Source organism: Podarcis muralis, chromosome 13 (assembly GCF_964188315.1).
Source record: "Podarcis muralis chromosome 13, rPodMur119.hap1.1, whole genome shotgun sequence".
NCBI lineage: Eukaryota > Metazoa > Chordata > Lepidosauria > Squamata > Lacertidae > Podarcis > Podarcis muralis.
In genome coordinates, this window is record NC_135667.1 from 28010108 (window position 1) to 28036863 (window position 26756).

Below are 26756 nucleotides of genomic sequence, written 5' to 3' on the forward strand. Positions count from 1 at the left end.
ATCAATTTTTTTTCCTTAGCACTCCATAAAAAAGGGGAAAGGCTAAAGCTATTTAAAAAAAAGAAATATGTGTTATAAAATTATGGCTGCGTTTGCTAAACCTCTCCACTAGAACTTCTTTCTTTGACTCATATAGGTGCAACTATAAACTGAACGTCCTTTATCCATGTGGATGCAGATACAGATGTGGATGTATATCTCCTGAAGTTCCCGGATGCATATTTGATGCAGGTGAACATCCTCAATCAGAGGCCACAAGTTGTGTAACATGTGGTTGACTGCCCACAACTAAAGCTGGATTGGGGGCCTAGAAACATGCCTTATGCTACTCTATTACAATTCCAAGATGCTCTAAGAGAGCCACAAAAATGTTTGCAAAAATCCAGTACAAGGAAACCTGAAACCATGACAGTGGAAAGCTCCTGTCCTGCAACTGCCTTGTGTCACAGCTATTTTATTATTTTGCCTGGGATTGCTAACGAGGTTGGGATTTTTCCTTTCCCTGTATGAGGTGCCACAACTAAGTCATGTGGCCCATCTCAAAGAACTGAAATTCTTTGAGATGGGCAAAGCACAAAGAACAATGGCCCTCAACTAGTTGAACCAGGTCCCACCCAAAGCTGAGATCAGAGGCCATCCTCCCCAGAACAGGATTCAACACACAAGCTGATTTCCAATTCAGTTATCCAACTTACTATTTTTACTTTTTAAGCAATTTCTAATTTCAAGACAAAACTTGGAGCATATTTGGATAAAGGGTAGGACTGTGTTTCAGAATTTCAAATACAGTGGACACGAGAAATGCTCAGCTTTTCAGTACAGATGCCCAGGTTTTTTTAAAAAAGGTTGGCTTGGATGGCTTGGTCCTCTTCTAGTCCAACACCTTTAAAAATGACAAATATCCTAGAAGAGAAGTAACCAAAAGTTCCTATACTTAAAAGCCACATGCTATCGCCAGACAGCCAAGAACTGCACGAAGCACAGTGCTTCGGCTCTACTTTTCCTTTGTTCAAAAGTAATCTCACAGATTTCCTCCCTTCTTCTCTATCCTCAGAGAAACTCATGTAGTGCAAATTGCCATTATAACTCTTTTGGACAGGGTAAAATAAATAAAGGAATAAATAAAATTTAATCTCTCCCACTGTTCTCCCTCTTGCTTCCAATGTCACAATGTATGACCCACACTCAACTTGATTCTGCTCCAAGTTAAAACAAATGCACTTCAACTCAAGCTTTCTTGAAGCTGCTGTGTCTTCACTGGAGACATACCTGCGTGCAGCCTTTAAGAAACAGAGCTTTGAGTCCACCGCAGCCTCTCACCAAAGCCTGGATGCCATCTTTTGTCACTTGGTCACACCATGATATATTGAGCTGCTCCAGTAGAGGGCATCCCTCACTTGAGAGGTGAGAAGGGGGCAGAGGGGAAAGGCAGACAGAGATGTTAACTCTTAAGGATAAAAAAATTCTTGCTTTGGAAACAAGGGAAATTCACCGCCTTGTTTTCCAGTAATAACACACTGAACTCTGCTCTCTGCCACAGCTTCAAGGATGACCACCAACTGAAAACTATAGCAGGAATTTGGTTAGCGCATGGTGCTGATAACGCCATGGTTGCTGGTTCAATCACCATATGGGACAGTTGCGTATTTCTCCATTGCAGGGGGCTGGACTAGATGTTCCTCAGGGTCCTTTCCAGCTCTACAATTCTATGAATAATGGGGGTAGGTGGTGACAGAAGCCATGTGGCAATACTGCAGGGAGAAAGGGAATGGGCTTGTTTGTATACCATGCACAAGGGCTACTGTATCAAAAGGACCTAAACAGGGCAGGGGCTAAGAAGGCACATACAGCAATGCCACAGCATGTCTCACTTCTGAATCAACAGCAAGGAAAGACCATTCCATCTCTTGGATGTCAGCCTTCTGTGGCTTCCGCACTACTAGCATTGTTGATCTCGCCTGGTCCACGACTAATTGGGAAGCTCATTCTTTCCCTCTGACCCCATGGGACCAGAAAACAGCCCAAGCTTGTACTGATTGTCATCTTATGCCCAGCCTTCCTGGAGTTCCCCAAGTCAGACTAACTAAGAAAGAACAAGGTGTGCCTCTACCGCACCCGCCCACCCCTGTTCCAATCCTGGTCAGCTGCTATATCACTGACACAGTGAGTTGGCCCAGAACACGGTAAAATGAAGCAGGGGTTTCCATCACAAAGAAATGTGGTATTTTTAAATCAGGGTGGATAAGCTTTATGAAGAGCAACACTCACCTCAGTGCTTTGAGGGACAGGTTGGTTATTGAAGTGCAGGAAGCTAGATCAAGATGTCGGAGTTTGGAGCAGAACTTACTAAGGCTAGTACATGTCCTGGAAGAGAATAGGACACACATAGGTTCATTGCTCTGTCATTTTTTTTTTAAGTAGGAGACGTTTAGTGGTCACGTGCCTATATCAGAATGGGTCCCTCATTTTCATTGTAGTTGACTGAAATCTATTTCTTTAAAAGCACACTAAGATTCTCAATATTCTTCTTAATTTGGATTTTTCTTTTTAACTATATCATTGTTAAGACGACACAATGTTCTACTGTTTATATTAAAAATTGGGATATATAAAAATTTGTGTGTGGTAAATGAGAGAGATTAGATGCTCAGCACATCTGGCCCAGCCTAACCATGTGCCCTCCAAGCTTAGCCTCTGATCCCTTGCCTGTCCAATATACACACAGGAGACCACTGCAGATTTGGTGAAGGTGATGCAAAGGTAAGGAAGGGCTTGATGCACCAAGTTTAAGTTGGTGCCGCCCCCTACAGTGGGACAGGGGTCCCTTGGCAATTTGCCCTTTCTAGCTACCCATTCACAATAAGAACAGATATACTCTGACAGCATTTGAGCAACAAAACATGCAACCAAGAAAATGGGGGAAAGTGATTAAAAAGAGCTAAAGAAATACCGCGGAGAGCTGAAATAAATGCCACTTACGCATCTGTAATCTTGGTGCAGCCATTCAAGTTCAACACTTCAATATTTCTGCAGTTCTGTGCAAATGTCCTTCGTGACAGAAAAAAGTACAGTGCTTTTCAGGCTTTTAATGACATACATTTTAAATCAGTGGCACCTGACATTTAAAAGGTCTTACAAACCGAGGGGCAATTAAAGCAAATAATTGGGGTTGGTTTGTTTTTTTAAGCGATACTTTGAGAATATTTAGGGATGATACCCAGTTTAAAAAGAAAAGAGAAAACACCATTCACAATCTATTTCATGTGCTGGCTGTGATCAAGATGGTAATGTACATGTGGATCTCCCGCTGCCAACTACAGAAGACAAGGCTGTACATACATACCAGGGTGCTTTCATCAGTGTACACTAGCTGTAGCCTATAGGTGTGCAAGTGCCAGGCAGGTAAGTACATGCATCAGCTCCCCTTGCTGGATCTCCAAACTGCTTTCTAACATTGCCTGGAAAAAGGTCCAGCAGAAAGAGAAACCCCAGTGCACAGATGTTAAATGTTGGACTGGGACTGGGAGACCAGGGTTCAAATCCCTGTTCAGCTATGATGCTCATCAGGTGACCATGGGCCAGTCACTGTTCAGCCTACCTCACAGGGTTCTTGCGATAATAAATTGGGGAAAGCCATGAACACTGGCCTGAGCGCCTAGGAGGGAGATGGAAACCTAACTGTTAACAACAACACCTCCTCCTCCTCCTCCTCTCTGAGCATCAGGAGGAGAGAAAGATTAAGTGTTTTATAGCTGTGCTGCCAACATTCTGCTCTCTTTCCTTGAAGGAGAATCTTTGCTGTCACCATGCAATGTACCAGAAAAAGTGCAATGCACACAGCTCGCATTTCAAGTAACAAAAATACCAGAACGCTATATCCTATTTTAATTCTTCACAGTCTTTATCTCATCACCCTTACAATGATCCTTCCTGTGAAGGCACTTATGAAGTGAAGGCACTGTGAAGGCACAGATAATGGTAAGCCATAATCAATGGTTTACTGTGAACACAGAGGTGCCTCTTGCTTCATTCTTCCCCTTGTGCAGGGCTGGTGCAACAAACCACAATCCCAGGCTTAGAGCCCTGTCCAAACAAGCCACAATCCTTGGCCAGAGATCATGGGTTTGTTGCTTGAGCTCACTCTAGGGAAGTAGGAGCAATCCCTGCACATTCACAGGCAAACCATTAACTATGCCTCAGTTTACAGACTATGGAACTTAACTTCTAGGTTAGATTCAGACAGCTGCCCAGTTCAGATGTCAGAGTCAAGTCACATTTTGATCATCAGAGATGTGCTGTGGGCTTGAGTAGTCTCTCCAGTTTTCTGATACCATGATACCCTAAGCTGGGGAGAGAAATGGGCAGAGGAGCTGTAGAACGTTCCTGACAGCCAAGCCATGATTAGGCTGTGGTGTCCGAACTACTACACCAGTGTGTATGGGGGATGTGTTTGGGTCTCCTGCATCTCACTTTTGATAGGTATAATTCCCTCCAAATCTGTTATGGGAGGACTGGTGGTGAAGGCCTATTTCAAGCAGGTACCAAAGCCATGTCAAGAAACCAAGCAACCATTAGGCAGAACTTTGCCCTATTGTGGTGTTGCAAGAGAACATTTACTTCTAAATAATAACCACATCACCTCAGAAAGAAGGGGAGACACATCTACACATAGCCGAGTGGCTGTGGAAGCACAGTGATCTCAATGCTGAAAACCAGGAAGAGCTCAACACCTTGAGAAACAGACAGACACTCTCTGAGCAAACTGAACTAGCAAGAGCAAACATATACACTCTCACGACTGGCTGGCAGGGAGGGCAAAATGAACAGGCCACTTCACCTAAGTGCCTGTAGTAGGTTATTAGCAACAGATCATTAGCAATATATAAAAATAATTAACAGTTCACCTGTCAGGTAAGGGCCCTGAGCGGTCAAACTGATAAAGCATGTACTCCTCTTGCCTCTGGTAGCAGAGCTCTGCAAAGCCCTGGGACAAGCTCTAGTCCTGTCCCATGATACTCAGCAAGTCCATGTATTTCCGGAAGGTTTTGGAAGTAATCTGGGCAATATGCATCTTGGATTGTTCTACACTACATTTCCATAGGACTTTAGAAGCAACGTGATCAGAAAAAGAAATAGAGGACGTTATAGTGAAACTAAAAGGGGGGGGGGGGAGCCCCAGGAGCAGATGGATTGGGAACCGAATATTGTAAAGTATTTAAAAATATATTGGTTTCTAAATTAAAGGTATTATATAATTCAGTAATAGAGGGTGAGAGGATCCCTCCATCATGGGAACAATCAATAATTATCTTAATTCCAAAACCAGGAAAAGATTTGAAGGACCCAGGATCGTATAAGCCGATTTCCCTAATAAATCAAGATGCTAAAATACTGACCACAATAATGGCAAAAAGGATGAATAATTTTATTTATAAATATATAAATAAAAACCAATGTGGCTTTGTGGCAGGAAGACAAGATGTCTAGTTTAATAGGAAGAGTGTTGAATAAAATAGATATAAGAAGAAGAAATAAACTGAAAGCTGGTATAGTAGCATTGGATATTTTGAAGGCTTTTGACTGTGTAGAATGGCTGGCGTTAAAAATGTTTAGAGAAAGCTTAGGATTTGGAAAATGATTTAAGGGATTACTCAATGAGGAACAAGGCATATGTCGTAGTGAACAATAGTATAACAGAACAAATAACACTAGCCCAAGGTAGAAGGCAAGGATGCCCCCTTTCCCCAATTTTACTTGTATTGGTCATTGAAACTCTGGCCAATGTAATTAGAGAAAATGGAAATATAAAAGGAATATGCAATAATGGAAAAGAAAAAATAAACTTATTTGCAGATGACACCTTGCTACTAATCGAAAATCTGTTGGAAAATAAGCAGGAATAGAGGAACATTTGAAAAAAAATGGAGAAATAATAGGGTCGTGAATTAATTGGTTCAAATAAGAGATGTTGATATTTAACTATGATGAAGAGGAAAAATGAAAATTCTTGAAATAGATATCAAATTAAGAAATGTAATAAAGTACTTGAGAATAACAAGAAATTTAAAAAATTTAGAACAAGAGAATCTTAACAAATTAAAGAGGGAAATTAAGGGAAAGCTGGAGGAATATAAAAAAATTAAAGCTTTCATGGTTTGGAAGAATAGCGATAATTAAAATGAAAAATTTGTCTAGAATGATTTTTTTTTATTTAGAATTTTACCAATTATCTCTGGAGACAGAGATAAAGTGTTGGCAAAGTATGATTAATAAATTTTGTAATGGGATAAGAAGCCTAGAATTAATAAAAGATGATGGTATAACCCCCAGAAAACAGGTAAAGTTATATCATATAGCAAATCAGTTAAGATATATCATAGATGTGATAACAGAACAAGGCGAGTTAGAATGGTTAGAGTGGTACACAAGGAATGAGGGAGAAGTTCGTGAATATATTTTTTAGCTAACCAAATAGGCAATTGTGGCAGAATACTGAACATCCCTTATTAAGAAACATCATTGAGAGATGAGCAAAATATAAAGGAAAATTGATACCAGTAAATTCCCAACTAACTCCGGTGGCGAAGATAGAAGACTTCCCAGTAAATTTTTAAAAGGAAATTGAAGTGAAAGAGAAGAAAATACTTAAAATAAAGACATGGGTGGAGAAAATGAGAAGAAAAGAACAAATAAGAGAAGCTCTAACAGGAAGTAAAATAACTTGGTTTAACTGTATACAATTGGAGCAATGGACAAAGAAGTGGTTATGAGAAAATAAGAGCTGCAAAGAATATACAATTTTTAAAAAAATGATTACAAAAAAGGAGATAAAGAAGAAAATATAGTTATAAAAGTGATAATCAGTGAAATTTATAAAATATTAGTAGAAATGGAGGATCAACAAGATCAATTAAAAGGTGTGTGAGGAGAAAACAGGGCAGATAAATAGTCAATGCTGGGGGTAAATATGGGAGAAACACAATTTGAAAATGTTGTCTACAAGGATAAAAGAAAATTATTATAAGTTAGTTTGGATATGGTATTTAACACCAGTCAGAATTAATCAAATAAACAAGAAATATTCAGTGTTATGTTGGAGGGTATGCCAGGAAACCGGGACTTATGTTCACATATTGTGGTGGTGTAAATATGTACAATTATTTGGGCAAAGGGTGTTTAAGGAGATAATAGAAATCACTGGGTCCAGAGTAGCATGATTATCAATTTGCAATGGGGTGGAAGGTTCACAGTCTATGAAGGACTTGCTCACAAATTTACTGAAAGCAGCACAAGCTATTATAGCTAGGAAGTGGAAGGGGCAAGGTGAATATAAAATAGAAGAATGGTTTAAAGAGGTGTGGGATATAGCTATTGATAATAAATTAACATGTGCTATTAAGGTAAGATGGGGAATATGCAGGAGAAACGATTTTGAGGTGATATGTAGGGTTTTTGTAGAATTTGTATTGTTAAAACGGAAAGGGGTCACAAGAGGTGTTGAAATTCTGGGAGGATGGATAGTTACAATGGAATAGTCTTAGGGGTGGGGTGCACATTTTTATTCTTATTGACTTATTATTACTTTGTCTAAATAAAATAAATAAAAAAGCAGCAAAGTGAGACCAAATTTGCACAGGCACTCAGAACACGGTGACTTGCTAGAGGCCTTTCACAGAGCAATGATTAGCCTATAGGATAAGTGGCTATTCCTAGCAACTTAAGACAAGCTACAGTAAGACTGAGTGAAGTTCCAGTATATTCAAAGGTAAGGCCCTGATTATATCATACCTACAGTTGTGTGGATGCTGGCACCTGGTGGTTATTTACCATGCCTTCTAAGAGGTCAAGCTGTATGCCTTAGAAGGAGTTGTTTGGAAGAAGCTATGGGACAGCAGCAGTGGGGCCACTCCAGACAGTGAAGAGGCCAGAGACCATCTTGGCTGTGAGTCCTGGAAGACCTGCTCCCTGCTTTGCAGGCCTTTCCCCACCTGGCCTGGGAGGGCAGGGCCCTGACTGACTCCAGCTACAAAAGCTGAGGCTGCGGAACAGAATCTTGTTTAGGTGGGGTTGTTGGGGGATTGTTGTTGTTGATGATGATGATGACGTTATTTTTTTGTATTTTTATTTTGGATCTGAAGTGGAAATTATTCAATTTGCTTGTGTACTTTTTGATGTTTTGTTTATTGTTCATGGCTACTTTTGTTACGTCTGTAGTTACATAATCTTTTATATGTTGTAAGCTGCCTTGAGCATGATTTTAACTTTGGAAAGGCGGTATGCAAATAAAATGTTTTGATTGACTGATTGAAGAAGACCTAAATTAGAATGTGAACACAGGTTTCCTCAATCCAGACTCAGGGACTGAGTGTACGCTGCAACATTTCATTGCAGACACCCACTTCTGTTCTGTAATTCTGTTCAATGGACTGTGATCCAGCAACTGCAGAATCTACCAGGGGTGCCAACGTGAAAGTTGGTGGCTCATGAGGATAGGGATTTTCAGGAGAAAATGAAAATGAAGTGTTTCTTGTCCTTACTCATATATTTTCCCACTACACTACACAGTGCTAAACAGCTCAGGTTTGGGGTTAGCTGCCAGCCATTAACCTGAATGCTTTATGCCATTTAGCTAAAAGTAGGATAGGTCAGAAGGGTGGAAAACAGAAAAGAGGACATGTTTTCTTTTCTCTCTTGAAACTTCTCCATATAAGAGAGGGATTTTCTCTTTTAACCTCATGGCACACATCCTTTCAATGGTAATCCCCAGTTCTAGGACACTATAAATTGTTATGGACTCAAGCAGGCAAATAATAGGTTTCCCATACATTTCCTCATTATTTTCTTTCAATTGATGCTCTCAATGGTCTGTAGGACCTGAAAGTCACTCTTAATAGGTTCTTGTCAATTCATTTCAATTTTTAAAAATTCTTTTAATTTGTGAATTATGCTAGTATGCACAACCCCCGCTATTTTTGGTAGGCCCATTTTCTAAACCGATAGAAATGGGACCGCCTAAGTGCGATATCAATACAGGAGCCAATTATTTTGGAAATGCTATAACCTCATTTGAAAGTGGCTCACTGCTCCACCCTACATGTTCAGGTTCTCCGCTGGATAGAAAAATAAAATTATTTGTGCTTTTTCAGTGGCAAAGCACTTGACCTCTCTACCTTAATGCGTTGTCTCCCACACCTAGGCATCCACGAAGGCTCAGCTTTCGTAAGAAACCCCCACATCTTTTAGAAATATTCTCCACTACACGCCCCTGTAAAAAGACCAGGAAGAGAATTCGATTGATGTGACCTTCCAGAGTAATTAGCTTTGCTTAACTTTCCATGTGGTAAATAACTTTCTCAATTTTTTTTAGTAAAAGCATCAACTCCCCCCCGTTAACCCACTCCTCCCCTGGTTGATACCCTTTTTTTTATCCAACCCTCAAATCCTCCTTAAATTTGTGTATTTAAATTCTGTACTCCAGAAACCTGTGTCCTGTAGAATGTCTAACATTCATATGTACTTGGCCCATAATAAGCTGAATCTAGGGCAAGGTCACACAATCCCTGTGTGCTGCTCAGATTCTTCTTTGCTAGTGGCAAATTGGTCATCTGAACCTATAGGCACAAATCATGATTTGACATGCCATCATTCAAGCCACATTCACGGTTGTTTGCTGCAATATACTCTTTTCCCAGTTTGCGCCTGCAAAAGACAGCCCACAGACAACTATTTTACTTAACAAAATATGAGCTGACAGGAGCCATCAGCATGACAGAAAACAATTAGCCAGCCGTGCATAGGGTCCTGTCACCGAGCCACAATAATATTATACTTGGAGAAGTTCAAAGAGCTGGTTTTCTGCACAAAAATCTAACTCGGACTGGCTCCCCATTACACAATTTGAGAACCCCTGGTATGAACAGTATAGCTTTAAAGCTCATGCCAGAAGTTCCTAAGTCATATCCGATGGCACGGATCTGACTGCCGCAATGGGAAATTCGACTACATGAGAAAATAGGGAGCTGCCTTATCCCAAATCAGACCACTGGTCCATCTAGGTCAGTACTGTCTACTCTACATGGACTGGCTGCGGCTCTCCAGGATTTCAGACAACCCTACGTGGGGTATTTCCCAGCCCTGCTTTGAGGTGCCGGGGTCTGAACCTGGGTCCTTCTGCATGCAGGGCAGATGTTCCACCACTGAGCTAGGCTTCTTCCACTTGGAAGCCACTAATGTGGCTAAGAGCCCCAAGGAACCAGAACAGGTTCTTTCCACGGCAATGGTTATCACATAAAGTATAGATTTTGTGTAACTAGGAATGGACCAAAATATTTTGGTGCCTGAGAAAGGAAATCCAAATGGCATCCTTACCAAATGGTTGTTTGTTTGTTTTTTAACCCAAATATTTTACAATCTGCTGCCCTTAGCAGTACTCCAAAAAGCCCACCACCCAAAATACATTCTCTCACCTATCCTAATGGTGCATTATTCTTGCAAGCAGCCAATGAAATAATCTGCTAAAGATCTGCTAAATGGGAAGTTACCACCCCTAGATCTTTCTCCAGTAAAAATATTAACAAGTTAGGGATCCATGTCTTTGCACACAGGTGAGAGTTCACACACCCACAAACCTATGTGCATAAAATAAGTTAGCGCGGTTTCAGTATCTGAAACCCTGGAGCTAGAAACTAGAAATTAACAATCCTATCTCTGGGGAAAGATGCAAAAGATTACACAGTTTATTACTGATCTTACACAGTGCTGTAATTACAGTTTAACTAGAGAAATTGTTTCTGCACACCACTTAATTATACCTCTATGTCCCTCTGGAAATCAAACAGGTCAATGCGCTGCCAGTTGCTGCCATCCAGGGCCAGGACATTCCATGCCTGCAGTGAAAAGGGAGAAGACAGCGAAAAGAATGTAAAATGTGGGGAAATATGGCAGAAATATAAAGCAAAACTTGGGTCTAATTTAAACTGACACCAAAGCCACTGGCCCTTAATGAGGTGCAGCTTCCAGTGGGATGCTTCTAGCAAACCCATGCGTGAAAGGCCCCAACCATGCATAAATGATTTTCAGTGTAGCAACAGAACTGCTGAGAGAATGCTTAAATCATTGTTTGTTCTGGTTGCCATTTCTTTCTGTTTAAAGAACCACAGACAGTTGGGTCTTCCACAATTCTGAAACATGCACACCTGGTGATTACACTCAAATGGTCAGGCTATGGTGCCATACTTTGCAGTGAATGACATGATTGTCTGGGTCTGCCTTAGTACAGGTGCTAGCACCCTCTAAAAAAACACAAACTGTCTAAGTGGTACACAGGCCTACAGAGGCATGAGTAGTTGCAAAGGAGTAACTTACTCTCCAATGTCTTGACACTATTGGTAAAGCAGAGCAGGCACCTGCCCTCCCTTCCCCATCCTTAAAAGAGGTGACTGTATTGGCTGATGGTGCCTTGGAATTTTCTATAGTTTCACACTAAAAAATAAAAAAAGCTTTAAAGCCCGCATTTTAATGACTCACATGGCACTTCGCCATGTCATATATATTATTTTGCATTACCCACTGAGGAAGGTTAGAACTGAACAGGCAATGGAAGGGGCCATGGGAAAAGAAGGGAAGAAAAGAACTACAGAATGTGGGAGTCTTGCTGGATCAGATGGAAGGCCCACCTAATCCACATCGCTGCTATATAGCTATAGCAGCTAATAAGAACCATGAATTGGTTCATTTTATTTTTTTAAAACCCAATGGCAACCATAATATCAAGATGCATTTTGTTAATTTTGACTGTCCAGCCCACTAATTTCATTAGCGTTATGAGAGAGGAAGCAAAACATCTATCTACTCCACATCATACATACCGGTAATTAAAAAAACTCAATTCGCCTCCCCAGCTGTCTTTTTTTACCCAAATAAAAAAATCCCAAGGGCATTAGTTGTTTCTTCATAAGGAAGATGCTTCAAGTCCCTGAATATTTTGGGTTTTCCTTCTCCAGTGCTACAATATCCCTTTTGAGATGGGACAATCAGAATGAAATACAGAAGCTTTTTAAATAGCGGCCATTTTATTTTTGGTCCCTTTCTTAAAGATTCCCAGTATGGAATTTGCTCACTCCACTGATGTTGCACATTGAGTTAACATTTCCATGGAGCTATCCACCACAACCTGAAGATCTATTTCCTGGATAGTCACAGACAGGTCGGAAGTTGAACCCACCAGGATTTTTTTGCCCAATGTGTAAGAATGTGCCAGTGCTGGAGAAACAAGCAACAAATGTGAATTTGCATGATCCAACTTCCTCATCACAGTGATCTCAGTGGTTTAGCTACAGCTTCGGCACTCCCTCCTTCAGAGTTTGAGCCTGAGCATCAGTTCCAGTCAGGCATTTAGTGACTGGGGCAAACTAGGAGTTCATAATGTTCTTTTAAAAAAATATTTTAAAAATATATATGCAGGTTGATACTTAATTATTTTGTTTCCATAATAGCAGTCACATCTCCACCCAGAATTTTTATGATAAGCAGATGCACACATATCCTACAGGAGAGAGGGGAGCATTAATCCCTGTATGCCCGACATTTTCCACAATCAAGAGAGACATGCCTGTGTTTGCGTCTGAGAGAGGTAACAGAAAAATAATTATATTTGACATAGGTTAGGGACCTTCCCTTTTGCTATAGTGATAACTTTTTACCCCATTATTCAGTATAGGGCAGTTGGCAGAAACATATAACATGTCTTTGTGAATCTCTATCCTAGGCTATTTGAAAATCTCAAAATAGTAAAACTCCACCCAGTTAGATCTGGCTGGTCGAAACTAAGACAGACCTCAGCAGGTAATATTACAAGAAAAGAAAAGAAAAAAAGAAAAAAAAAGGTGAGTGGGGAATACAACCTGTGGGGAGGATGTGCATTCTATGTCTCTGAACTTGTACAATTAAAGGAGCATCATACCACTTTTTACAGTTATGGCTTCTCCCAAAGAACCCTGGGTAGTTTGTAAATGGTGTTGAGAGTTGATAGGATGAAAAACTCCTATTCCTTTCATGGAGCTACAATTCCCAGAGTTCTTTGGGAAGAGGAATTGAATGTGAAACCACTATGACACCTGTAGCTCTGCGAGGGAAGAATAACAGTTTTCAGCACCCTTAACAAACAAAAGTTGCCATGAATCTTTGAAGGAAGCAATGATTGTTTAAAGCGGTATGCTTTAAATATATAGCGCAAATGGGGCCTTTGTTGAAATATTCCTTCAAGCTGACACTTTCTTGGCTCTGGGATATGATGACAAACTGGAGGTGCCCAAGAGACAAGCAATTAAAACCTTACCAGTACTAGTTTGCAAACATTCTTACCCTGGAGACCTGAGCGCAACGGCATAGCGTGACCACATCCAGGAAGGAGAATATTCTGTTAACAAACACATATATACAAATAACTAAACATTGGAATATGCACATGGGATTCTCCTCACAAATTGTTTAGCAACAATTGGTATATTTGGTCTTGCAGCCTGTTTCCAGTGCCTGGGCTCAGCCCTGAAAAATTAAAAGTGGAATAGGATTTAACATTTGACCAGTCAAAAAATATGTAACAATTTGACCGGTCAAATACCTAAAGCACTCCTCTAATAGAACTGTAACAAAGATTGATTCTTGGAATAACAAACAGCAAATAATCAAATATGTGTTGTTTCTCTATTAGGGTTAATTCCTTATTATATGACAACTGGAATTAAGAGATACACTTACTACAAACAGCAAAATCAGTTTACTGTTTAAAATAATGGCAACGAATTCTTTCACACTATTTCACACATTATAAATGTCTAACAGCAATATTTATGAGCTCAAACAATCCTTGTCAATACTGACACGTTTTGTTAAAAATGCAGTTAAATAAAAAAAAGCAAAGTAAAACTAATAAAAAAGCTAGTAGCATGAATACCACATAGCAAGAATAAAACACAGATTTCAAATGTGGTTGGGGATGAAAAGAGAGGCAGACAGAGATATGATGTACTCAGACCCTTGCAGGACTCTTGCCTTTATTACTGAATGGCACTAGGATGCAATTAAAATGTAGGCCGTCTTTGTGGAACACTTGACTGTATTGAGTTTTCAGAAGGCACTGCCCATCCATTTTCAAATGCACCTTCTCTGTTTAAGTGCTAGCCACTCTTAGAATAGAAAGTGGAAAAATCTCAGGAAACTGAACCCATTTTGCACCTTTTCTGTGCTCCTGAAGAGTTATGGCACACAAACGGCCCTTCCTTTAATCTCTTAATACGCTATGCAGCATTTACGATACAGACCACAACTGCAACACGTTGGTAACACCACTTCCTTTTGAATGCATTCCTTTTTTCCTGGGATTTATATCCCCTTCTTCTCTCCCTAAATGTACCTGAATACTAGAAATCTATCCTATACCCAATCCCTCAGAAAAGCTTCAACAAGTATGAAAATTGAGAAACAACAAGGATGCTCTAGTCATTAATTTAAATGCATCCGTGTGCTCTCAGGCGGTTTATGATAGGGTTCATTTGCGTTGTATCTCCAGGGATGGGCATGGATCTCTTCGGTTTAAGAAACCTATGCAAACTTTCCAAGGATGTTTCAAGGACTAAAAACAGCACTGAAAGCTGCCTAAAAGCTCAGTAGGAATGCTCTTTTAGCCAAGCCAGAGCAGCTTAGAGACTCTGCAGGCATTGTTTAGTTACACACCCCAGAGCTGCAATGAACTGATGATGATGCAGCTTCTTCTTGCCAACAGTGAGGTTGGAATTCCTCAGAGCATTCCTCTCAGTCTGGGCTAGAACAGGATCCCACAACTCCATACTCCATGAACCTGGCAAAACCATTGTGCATTTGCATGATTCTTTTTGTGCTCTCCCTCCAAATTATTCCTGCTCACCCTTTCTGTAAAGCGGAAAACGCTCCACATCACTAGGAAGTTAGTCAAGGGGAGGGGCAGCGATGAGAATCACAAAGATACAAAAAAGATGATAATCATGTATTTTACTGGATCACCACCTTGATGTGAAATACATGCAAGTTTTTGATTTACACAGACTACATCAGGATGAATGAAGTGGTTAGGAAAGGGTGGGAAGATGTTCTAGATATTGGCTTAACTCTGGGCATGAATATTATCTAGAAGAAATGAAAGATCTTTTTCCTGAGGTACAGTCATGTTCGTTTTTAATATTTATACACCAAAGAACTTGGAATCTACACACTGGGGGGGATGGGACATATCCACTCCTTTGTCCCATTATCATCATCTAGACTGGGAGTACTCTACTGCATATATAAACTGTGTGCTTCCAAACCAGAGCACAATAGGCAAACAGAAAGTAACTCTCAGGCCCTATCCGACAGTTTCCCCCTTTCCCAGTATGCAGAAACCTCCCCACTGCCATATATAGCAATCTTGGAGGAGGGTTAGACTTGGCAGGATGCGTGTCACGAGGTTTTAAAACTCAGCTCTCTATGAACCTTTCTTTACTTCTCATCTTCAGAAATTTCCTCTCCATGCATTTATATGCAACAAAGCATGCAGGCATTATAACACAACATGGGAAGGTTTTAGGATTGTGAGAAAGAAAGCAAAGAAGATACATTTTTGTACTGTGGATAAGTCCTTCACTGCAGTTTCTCAAATGTGAAAGTGCTTTACTGGGTTCCCACCAGAGCTCAAGAATGAGTGCCTCTACAAATGTTGCTAGACATTTTAATGTAAGATAAACTGTGGTTGCTAAGGAGCAGATTTTTAACAGGTGGCCAGTCAATTTAAATAATAAATAAATAAATAAAAAATAAATAAATAAATAATAAATAATTTATTAGTTATACCCCACCCATCTGGCTGGGTTTCCCCAACTACTCTGGCGGCTTCCAACAAAATATTAAAATACAATAGTCCGTCAAACATTAAAAACTTCCCTAAACAAGGCTGCATTCAGATGTCTTCTAAAGTCTGGTAGTTGTTTTTCTCTTTGACATCTGGTGGGAGGGCGTTCCACAGGGCGGGTGCCGCTACCGAGAAGGCCCTCTGCCTGGTTCCCTGTAACTTGACTTCTCGCAGTGAGGGAACCGCCAGAAGGCCCTTGGCACTGGACTTTTATCATATTATTGCAAGCAAATATTGGGCCAGAGCAGGTTGTAAAGCCCCCAAATACAATGGTATATATTGTTTAATAAAACCTTCAGGGAGAAATTTAGTTTAAAAATCAAATGCTAAGAATGTACCACTACCACCCCAACTACTGCCAAAAACCCCTAGATTTCTATTTGGGTAGTGGCTTCTTCTAAACCATGTTGATCTATAAAAACCACCAATGAGAGCTAATTTTGAAAGGTGCAAGCATTTAATCATACCTACATTTCACTGAGATATACAGTGGTACCCTGGTTTAAGAACAGCTTAGTTTATGAACAACTTCGATTAAGAACGCTGCAAACCCGTAAGTAGGTGTTTTGGTTTGTGGACTTTGCCTTGGAAGCAGAACATGTTGAGTGTGTTCCATTTGTAAACTGAGTCCCCCGCTGCTATGGGGAAGCACGCCTTGGTTTAAGAACGCCTTGGTTTAAGAATGGACTTCTGGAACGGATTAAGTTAGTAAATCAAGGTACCACTGTATAGCAATCTGTTCTAAGAGAAAGTCCACCTCTATGTTGGCTTTGTGTGCTTGTGTGATCTCCCATCAGCAACACAAAGGCCACCTTGCCAATAGCCATTTGCTCAGCTCTGCTTTTTAAGAGTAATACGATTTCAGCCCTTGCATGTTTAATTAACCTCCTGACCTCTGTTGCTTAATGCCTCTACTTAAATAGCTCACTTTAGGGGAGGGTGGAATATACTACAGTAAGTAGGAGAGAGGGGGACTGATCAGCTCAGCTCCAAAGCAGCCCCAAGCCACAGTAGCGAGGGAGGAAGTATGATTACTGATTTATAATTTCTTTTTTATACCGCTTAATAAAAAATCTCTATGCAGTTTACCAGAAAAACACACTAACACAAAAAATGCAAGCATTATTCCATAAAATTACCCCCAAAACTTGCAAGAAAGCACTAAATGGAAAGAACCAGCATAACATCATACTAGACATCTGACAGTTTCAAGTGGTTTTTCCATTAGTTTACACTGGGGCTTTTATTGTATTGGGTAATTGTTTTATGACAATTATATAGTATTTAAACTTTTAGCATATTATTTAGCCTTATTCACTGTGTATGTATTGGAGTTTTATATTGGAGTCTTATTTCTTAAGTTTTCAAGACCAACAATTGAATTTGTGGTTGTTGTTGATTATCTGAGGATAATTTAGTGTTGCATTTCTGGGTTTATATGCTATCCAACAACATGTCCTCACTACAATTACTTCTACAGCTACTATGGGTAACATATATCATCCAGCGGTATCATTAAGGTGAAATTATGTACTAGGCTGATCATGTTTATTCCACGAGGATACATGTCACCAGAGAGGTTTATATAGAAAATTTACATGTTGCACGAGGGACCTGGGTGTAATTGTTAGGATGACACCAGCCATGTTTCTGAAGTAGCTGGGAAGGGAGAAGAGTTCAGGGATTGTTATTTTTTAAAATATTGTCATAGGTTGTGTGTCTTTGTTTCTCAGTTTGATCCTTTGTATGTACTGTGGTATTTTATGCGCTGTGAGATGGTTATTTTTATTGATTATACTTTAGAAATTATTCAATGGAATTGCTAAGGGTGAATTTTTTGTTTAATTATTATTTGCTGGTATTTTGAGAGTTAATTTTACTGTGTACTATTATATTCTAAGGGGAAGCGGGTGGCGCTGTGGGTAAAAGCCTCAGCGCCTAGGGCTTGCCGATCGAAAGGTCGGCGGTTCGAATCCCCGCGGCGGGGTGCGCTCCCGTTGTTCGGTCCCAGCGCCTGCCAACCTAGCAGTTCAAAAGCACCCCCGGGTGCAAGTAGATAAATAGGGACCGCTTTCTAGTGGGAAGGTAAACGGCGTTTCCGTGTGTGGCTCTGGCTCGCCAGAGCAGCGATGTCACGCTGGCCACGTGACCCGGAAGTGTCTCCAGACAGCGCTGGCCCCCGGCCTCTTGAGTGAGATGGGCGCACAACCCTAGAGTCTGTCAAGACTGGCCCGTACGGGCAGGGGTACCTTTACCTTTTATTATATTCTAATGTATTATTGAATATTACTTTATTTGATATTTTTATTGTAAAGTCAAGTTTTTATCATGACTTTTTTGTATTGGATCTGATTATTATAAGGTGTGTGATCTTTGCTGTATACTTGGTTGTTGCAAATCCACCTTGTGCATAGTAATATAGAAAGGTGCTCTACAAATTAAAAGTGAAATGGAACGGAATAAAATGAAGGCAGTGTGGAAACCAGGCCTTACCGTTAGCTAAATACTACAGTTAAATGGGGAGGCCTTTTTTAAAAGGCCTCTAAGTCTAATGTTTGGGTCATTGTAGCAGTTGTAGAATTGTTGCTGAGCAACTAGATGTGTCTCAACCTCCTGTGTTCCAGACCACAGTTTCAAGAGAAGTATATGAAGGTCAAAGTTGAGGTAAGAGCTCACACTTTCTCTCCAATGGCTCTAGATGTCACAGTAATCTTTTTGTCCTTACCCACGGGTAGAATCCAAAGGGGGAGAAAAGCAAAAGTTGCATCCCAACTATCACTGGCTGATGAAGGGACTTATTTTATTGGACAAGCACTTTCTAGTCCTAATTTTGTATATTTAAAGGAGGGGAAAAATAATTTCTGGGACTGCTAGCCAAACCACAAAGAGCTGCAGAAACGTTCCATAAACCCTTGGTGTGTGCAAATACTTGCTCCTTCAAAATGAGCAATTTTACAAGCTGTCATAACTACGGCAACCCAGTAAAGGGAAGCTACAAACCCCTCAAAAATAAAGAACATATTAACTGAAACTAAAAATGGAAAAAGCAAAAACACCCTTGCCTGGAATTCAAAGAAATCAAGGGGCTTTCCCAGTTTCCTGTTCTGATTCTTACACCTCCTTATATCCTGCATTGGAGACAGAATGCTCTCCAAAGTTCCTGTCAGTTTTGAAAACTGCTTCTTGGGCACTGCAGGGAGCCACAATAGGAAAAACAGAGCCCAAGGGACAACTATACAGGCAGAAGCTCTTCATAGGGTGCATTGGATCATACGTTTGAAACCAAGAGCACTGAACTTTCTAGCAATGACAACATAATGCTGTAGATCTTTGTGTGAGAACGGGAATCTTGGGGGGCAGGCGAATTTTGAATGCTATTCTTTTGAAACAAACAGTCTTAGTGAGCGAATGGGCAGTAAAATGGTAAATGAAATTCAGTGTAAACAAGCGTAAAGCGATGCATGTAGGGGCAAAAGAAATAATAATCTTAAAGTGACATATACAGTGATGTGGGGGGTTGAACTGGTGGTGACTGACAAGGAACGAGACCTTGGGGTAGTAGTGGATAGCTCAACGAACATGTTGTCCCACTGTGTAGCACATCTTCAGTATCTGCCTAGCCTTCCCTTGGACTGACCTGTTTTAATATCACTGCTATATATTCACTTTTGCTCACCACATTCACAAATGGGAATGGCTCCCTCTTCTTTCTCCAATGCAAATATAGCTTCTCAGCCATCTCCAAAAACCAATCCCCCAGAGATACAATCAGGTTGAGATTAAACAACAAATACTTAAGCAACAACAGAAAAAACCAGCCTTTAAGGCCAAGGGCAAACAGACACAAAAATAGGATTTCCCTGAAAACTCGAGCAGTCACTAACCCCTCTTGTCCCTCTAACTGGGAACTCCAAACCCACCCAAGCTGCCCTGTTATTGATAGGTATGTGAAGGCAGGCAAAAATTAATTAAGGGCTACGTTATTGCAATTTCCCACAAGGCTAGATTAAACAAAAAGCTTTCACACAAGAATAAGAAGTGACAAAAATCATCACTATAGAAAAGTGCTGCATGGCTTGAAGAAGTGCCTACGGTAAGGGAGCAAGAACCATCGCAACATGATCTCTTATGCAGGGATGGATGCCACTGTTCAGGCCTAAGCTCTGGCCTACATTTAATGGACTGACAACACAGTTGTCCTCTAGTTCTCAGGTGTGCTGGAAAGCAAAGAGGTTCCAGATCCATTCAAATACTAGCACCATAACTCATCAAATGTTATGATACTGTGTTTCCTTCTTTACCACTGCACATTTATGTGGCTGCCATCTGTATTGAGTGTGTGTGTGTGCAAAAGAGTTAGAGCGAGAAAAAACAAACAGTGTTGGCATGGTACTCCTATCCCCTATTTTCCTCCCTTGTGTTGCCAGAGCATGATGAAGTGGCAGCAGAAAGGGCAAACAAACCTCCAGTGTCAGACACAATGTAGGAATCCCAGTGCAAAGTCATCATGATTAGAAGCCAACCTGTTGTCCACACTACTGCAACTCAATGGGAGAAAAATAATGCTTTTCACTCAACACCCCCGTACATGAGACGTTCTTTGGAATGAAGGAATGAGGGAACAAGAACTTACACAGCAGGGCTGTATGAAAACACACCAGCCTTTGTCTGACAGAAACTGATGCCCATTTATAAGCCTGTCCCCTTGATAAGACTCCCTTTCAAAGGCTGCCCTGCCAATGTGCATTAATGAATTTTCGCAGTATGCACAACAGAAAGTTTCCAGTTCTCAAAACTCTTGCTTATGGTTTAACTTTTTATAAACTCAATCCTCCTCGTTTTGTTCCCAAGAGCAAAGTTTGGCAGAACCCTGAATGCAGAACTCAGCTTCTCAGGAGGAATTCCAGAAAGACTGCCGTATTAATCTGCTGCTAAATAAATAAATAAGAAGTGGCTTGCAATACCTCCAAAATTAATCATTTTATTGTGGCAAAGCTTTCATAAGCAACAGCTTGCTTCTATACGCATTCCTTAGATGTAAAGAGGTCTCCGGGCTTATCTACATTTTGCCTTTAAGGGAAGCATCATTCCGTGGCAACTCCATGTAATCTCGAGTATGCAGCTTTCCATAGTAACTCTGCCAACTGCATGAAGGATTTATATGAGAGCTAGACTACAGCAGAGTAGTGGACTTTGATTTGGGTTCAAGTCTCTGCTCTCAGTGTATGCAGCCTTATAGAGTTGTGAGGCTAAAACAGGATAACTCATGTGCTGATTATTTCTAAGGAGTCAGTTATACCCCTGAATATCTGATTGTAAAGAAATTCAATGAACATTTTTCAGGACGATTCTAAAACACATTAAGTTAACAACTAAAATTTAACCACACAATTAGGCTACGAAGGATACAATCAGGTTAGTCTCAATTGTCCCTACCTTCCCCAACTGCAAGCAAATGGCTTGCTAGTGTGAAAACTCAGGTAACTGTTGACCCTATGGCCATACCAAAGTGTTTGGTAAAACAGAGCACATCAATAACTTCATAACACAAAGCTGGGCAAGCAATATACAAATACATGAGCAAACGGGGGTGTTTTCATGACGCCTGCAAGACCAAAACCCCTGCGATCAGTACGCAGATTAACAAACATCCAGCAATGGAAATATATGAAAATGCAGTTTTATTAATTATATCTGAAGCGCTTCAGGCAAGTTACAATACTTAGCAAATCCTCAAAGCAACTATGTGAAGATTCAGCTCAGAGTGTGTGATTTGCTGAAGGCTAGTCTGATATGCTTCACTGCTAAGTTGATCTTCCATATCCAAAATAAACAAACCTTCTATCCCCCTGATCCGCAATGTGGGCTAAAGTTCAAGAAACCAGAGATAACTTTAATCACCTAAAGTTTTGGTACACTGTACTAGCAGAGATGTTGGAAAAATGTTTGAAATTCCCAGAAACCAGCTCCAAAAGTCTGAGAGACAGAATCCAATATTTAAGAACGAAATAATCAGTAAGTAAGCTTTAGGTATTGACTATTCTGCTAGCTGGAGAGAAAGGCCAAGTGATGCTATCTAACAGCCAGTATATGATGTCACAACCTTTAAAACGAGCTGTAACAATGTAAAGCAGCCTATCACTGATCTACCATGTCTGTAACCTGAGCTAACTGGATTGGCAAGTTTGTTTTACCGGTTCTTTTATCTCACGTTTAACATGAGAGTCCACCACTTTACACTTAAGCAGGTCCTTGCTACTGCTCACTGGTATGAACACATACAAGCCACCTTAAAAAAACTGCTGACATTTAGTCGGCAAAGAGGCAGGTAAAACTGGTACAATCTGCAAGCCCGATGAAAGATTAGACAGGTTGGAGTCACAAGATGGTAGGTTGAACATTGTAAGTATATAGCTGTCCCTTTACTATTTTCACACTTTCATAAGGAATATAATATCTGTCACTGACTTGATAGAATCAAATTTTAGGCAGTAGAATAGAGCATACAATCCATAAATCAAGATTTGAGAGACTGACTCAACTCTTCCTATCAGTTCACACGTAGTTCATGATTTTTGAAAAGGAGAATTATAGGATGAGTGAATAACATCCACTAGGAAGTATGAAAACAGCACGAATGTATGTTAATTCAATCGTTTTAGAATATGCCAATATGCCACAGCTCTGCATCTTTACAATGGATTTCCAGTGTCAACTTTAATAGCAAATGTTTCTCATCCCTCCTCTATTTGCATTATGTTTCCCATCCCTCCTCTATTTGCATTACCAAGAGCTAACAAAATAATACCACTAATAAACATTTTTCTTTGTTTCCTCTTTAGGCTATGCGTATTCTTAATTCCTGAGTTTATTTGTGTGACATATTCAGGTACCTTGTATGTGCGGCAGAAGAGACACGTTTAACAATAGTTCGAACTAGGGATGCTTGAGGAATCCCATATTTATGAATTCTGATATGAACTGACACCTCCCAGACTAATGTGCAGTTCAGATTTAGTTCCAACAGTTTTTACGCTCACTTTCCTAATGTTCCAATGTTGTCCTTAGCTCTAAAAATGTACCAATAATTGTTAGAATGTGCATTGTGCAAGAAAATGCATTTAGGAATGAGTGTTTTGAGAGATGCAAATTTTCATGCAGATCTTAAAAAAAAATAATGCAGGTCAATGTGGAAACTGGACAGAAGCAACCGACAAGTGAACACATGTGAAGCGTCACAGACTGGAAACAGATTGACTAGTCCATTTGTAGTTCCAACAATAAACCAGTGGTCAAGTTCTAGCTTCAACATAAGTTTATTATTAACAACTGTATCTAACTGCTAGCAATCAAATCTAATAAAACTTCAGAAGTTAAAGCCAGGGTGTAAATCTTTAAAATTACATTCACGTCAAACTCTCAGTCAACCAGTTATTACTGGCTACAAACCACTAAAGGATGCTCAGGAACCTAAAAACCACAACACTGTAATATTAACCATCCTGAATGGCTGGAAAACGATCCCCCTTGCATTTGGAAGCCAATGGCAGTGGCATAAAAATCTATAAAGTTTGTTTTAATTTCCTCATTCAAATTTTGAGCTGCGAGTTGGCTCAAACTGAAGCACCTTGACCACAGTTGCTCTCTTTGGGAATCTAAAGCAGATTAGCAGTCATGCTGCCTTTCTTTTTAGGAGTCTACTTGTTTCTAATACACTGTTGCATATTGGTAAATAGATTAATTACAAAGACCCCATAGTCTCCTGTGCTTTTTTCAGCCGAAGTAAACCAAACCACATAGAACTGTCCCTGAACTTCTCGTTGCTTAAGGAAGCGGTAGTAGCAAGGCACATATCAATATACCTTATTTAGGTTCCTAATGCCTGTTGATTCTGCACGGCATAACCACACTCAGTAAAAGTAGCCTGACTGACAGATTAAAAGATTTGGGAGATGTTTGCATAATTCTGCACCACCTTCAGAATTTGTTGAATTTACAGATTTTATTGACTTACAGTCAACTATGGTCTCTGCTCACTCAGCTATTACCAAAACTCCTAGACTTGCACAAGCCAAAAGGCGACTTACCGAAGCAGCAGTTCTTTGGGAAGTTTTTTGTTGATTGCAGCCTCATCACTGTTTGAGAACATCTGCAACAGAGAAAGCAACAACATGCATTTACCCTGTTGTGTGGATCATTATCTCTTACAAACTTGGGGGAGCACGGCAACTTCATAAGGGAAAGCTATTTTTGAGGCAATCTGAAAAGGTGGCATTTGAAGAAGACATAGTGCCTTGCATGTTTATTTTTAAAGGCTGGTATTAAAATATAGTGCAACTCACACTGAACATTTGGGGTTGTGTTGAATTCTAAATGAACTAGCCTGAATAATATGGCAGTTTATTTTGGTTTCTCAGTAACAGGCCATACACCATATGCCCCCCCAACCCCTAAGTGTTTACCTTTTCCTGCTGGATTATGTGGATGTGCAACAGCTAGATACAGACTGAAAAGGATGGATCAGAATTCCAAATACAATTTCCCCTTTATTAATTAGGCGAAAAGGTTCTAATCCCCTAAAATAATTTCCCTGTTTCAGATTGAACCTTGATCCTGGGGCATATTTGCTTTCTCAAAAGTGTACGTCTTGGATCACTTGCTTGAGTCATTTCCTCTGAAAATACCTTGGTGTGCTGCTTGTTTGTTTGCCCCCTATCTATTAATGGAGCACTCTCTTATAACAGAGCTATAACAGACCTTGAGATAAGAGAGATGTACTTCTAGATACAAGAAGTAATTTATCTCCAAGTCGCATCACTTGCTCATCTACTAGGCAAGGGTAACCCTAACATATCAGCTGTTTGTTATTGTTATAATTTATTTAATGTCTATGTCACCTAACAAGTGTGACTCACAATAAAAGCAAAAACCTACAATGCCACAAATACAATTCGTTGGGGTTTGGTTTTTTTAATAAAAAAATACACCAACACAATAAAGGCGACATCAACAACAAAGTACCATTTTAAACAGAAAAACTAAATAGACACAGACCCCTCAATCGGCAAATAATAACCCCAATGAACAGTAGTAATCCACCAACATTTGTCAAACTGAGCTCTTCAGGATTTCATATCATAAACCATTTCTCAGAGCATATGGTATAGTAAATCATGCTGAAGCTAAACAGGTCTGGGTCTGGTCAGTGCCTGGATGGAAAAATGTCTGGGAACCCTATGTACACTTCTTTGTATTCCAATATGGAAGAATGGCGATATATAAATAGGAATGCAGGAAATTGTGTAGTCACTATGGTGGAGGGGAGCTGGCTGATGGTAAACTCAGTAGTGTGGGCTATTTCTTTGGCATTTGGACTTTGCACTCCAAAGATGGAAAGTTGGCATAACCAGTGGAAGTTTGCTGGGCATACATCAGCTAACAGCTAACGTGTTTCTCTCAGCATCTGTATCCCCATCAGTACCAAATTCACGTACACTCTTCACTTGGAGAAGCCACAGCAGGCATACAATTCAACAGTTCAGATTTCTACACAAAGAGGAAGGAGTATGCAAACAGGGCCAAGAACTGAAGTAGTGGGCCAGCTCATATGACTTCACCAGTCATAGAAATCAGGATTTTTAAAAATCCATGTGTAGTATGTATTAGGATTTCAGCTGGCATGTAAAAGACACAACCTGGCTTGAGAGAGCAGGGGAACAAGACAAGAATTATTTGCTTCGGGTTTAAAATAGCCCAGCACGCCAAGCATTTTTTATGTGTGAATATGCAGGTAATCTCTGTGCATTGTGGTTATGGTTTTGCAGAAATAGACAAATAGGGACACTGTTTCCATAGAGTTACACTGCAGGTAGGTAGCATTTGTGAAAGGCTGAAAAAAGAAAAAGTTATCAACATGTAACCACATCAGTTACCTAGAATTTTGATGCCAGTTCCTAAAAATTGCCCCACCGACCCAAGAAAATCCCAGAAAATGGTTTGCTCACCTGACAGAATTGGAGGCCCAGTTCAGAAAGCACATACCATGGGCTCATTCCTGACACACGGTTCCCTCATCCACTTCCTGGTTCTTTTATATTTGCTGTTAATAGCCAAATGAGAAAACTTGGGTTAGCACCTTGCCTCCAAACCGTGATTTGAAACCACACTTTGAAAGGGCTTTGTAAATCATGGTTTGGAGTCAAGACACCAGCCACATTTTGCCAATTCAGACCTCTTGCTATCATCATCCTTGGCCATTGTCCATGTCAGCTGGGGTACATGTGCGTTGGGAGTTCAATAATAGCCAAAGTGTAACAACAGATACCCCACACCCAGTTTACTATGATGTTTGAGTACGTAAAAAGTTAAATGAAGAATTCGCTTGTGGGTCTAATTAAGGATAGAGTCTTGCCCTTGGGGTGCAAGACTTGGGTTCAAATACCCACCAAATTCACTGGGTGACCTTGGGCCATTCACTCTTTCTTAAAAGAGGGGATCAATTGCCAGAAGGAAGGAGTGCATCAGAATTCTCTCTCTCTAAAGTGCTTAAAGATCTTGCACCAACAAACCCTAGCGAATGCATCTGAGGAAAGAATACAGGTGCAATGCAGACTGCACCCCATCCAGTAAAAAAATCAGCACCCAAGTTTTGTTCTGCTCTCTTCCTCATGTTAAGAGCTCAGGTTAGGTCTTGCTGTATCTTATTTTACCCTTCATAAATCTTTGAAGTTGATCTGACTAGGAGCTGTCAGAACTGAACACTGCTTGATGCTAGGTCTGCTAAGCTCAAAGACCACTGCTCTATTTATTACCCCATTTATTACCAAGCAGCAGA

General features: G+C 40.3%; 1 protein-coding gene across 4 annotated transcripts in view; it reads right to left on the minus strand.

Moving 5' to 3' along the window:
- FBXL20 (F-box and leucine rich repeat protein 20) overlaps positions 1–26756 on the minus strand; it is a 64981-nt gene that overhangs the window by 15190 nt on the left and 23035 nt on the right. The window contains exons 2-9 of one of the 4 annotated variants that reach the window (XM_028703916.2): positions 25927–26021; positions 24010–24071; positions 13363–13417; positions 10812–10886; positions 9171–9265; positions 2980–3048; positions 2269–2364; positions 1270–1396 (exon numbers count right to left, since the gene is read on the minus strand). In XM_028703916.2, the coding sequence (XP_028559749.1) occupies positions 1270–1396; positions 2269–2364; positions 2980–3048; positions 9171–9265; positions 10812–10886; positions 13363–13417; positions 24010–24071; positions 25927–25974 (627 nt within the window). In that variant the 5' untranslated portion in view covers positions 25975–26021. Of the gene's footprint in view, positions 1–1269; positions 1397–2268; positions 2365–2979; positions 3049–9170; positions 9266–10811; positions 10887–13336; positions 13418–24009; positions 24072–25926; positions 26022–26756 lie in introns of those variants that run through there. The other 3 variants (XM_028703919.2, XM_028703918.2, XM_077917277.1) reach the window with 3 other exon arrangements.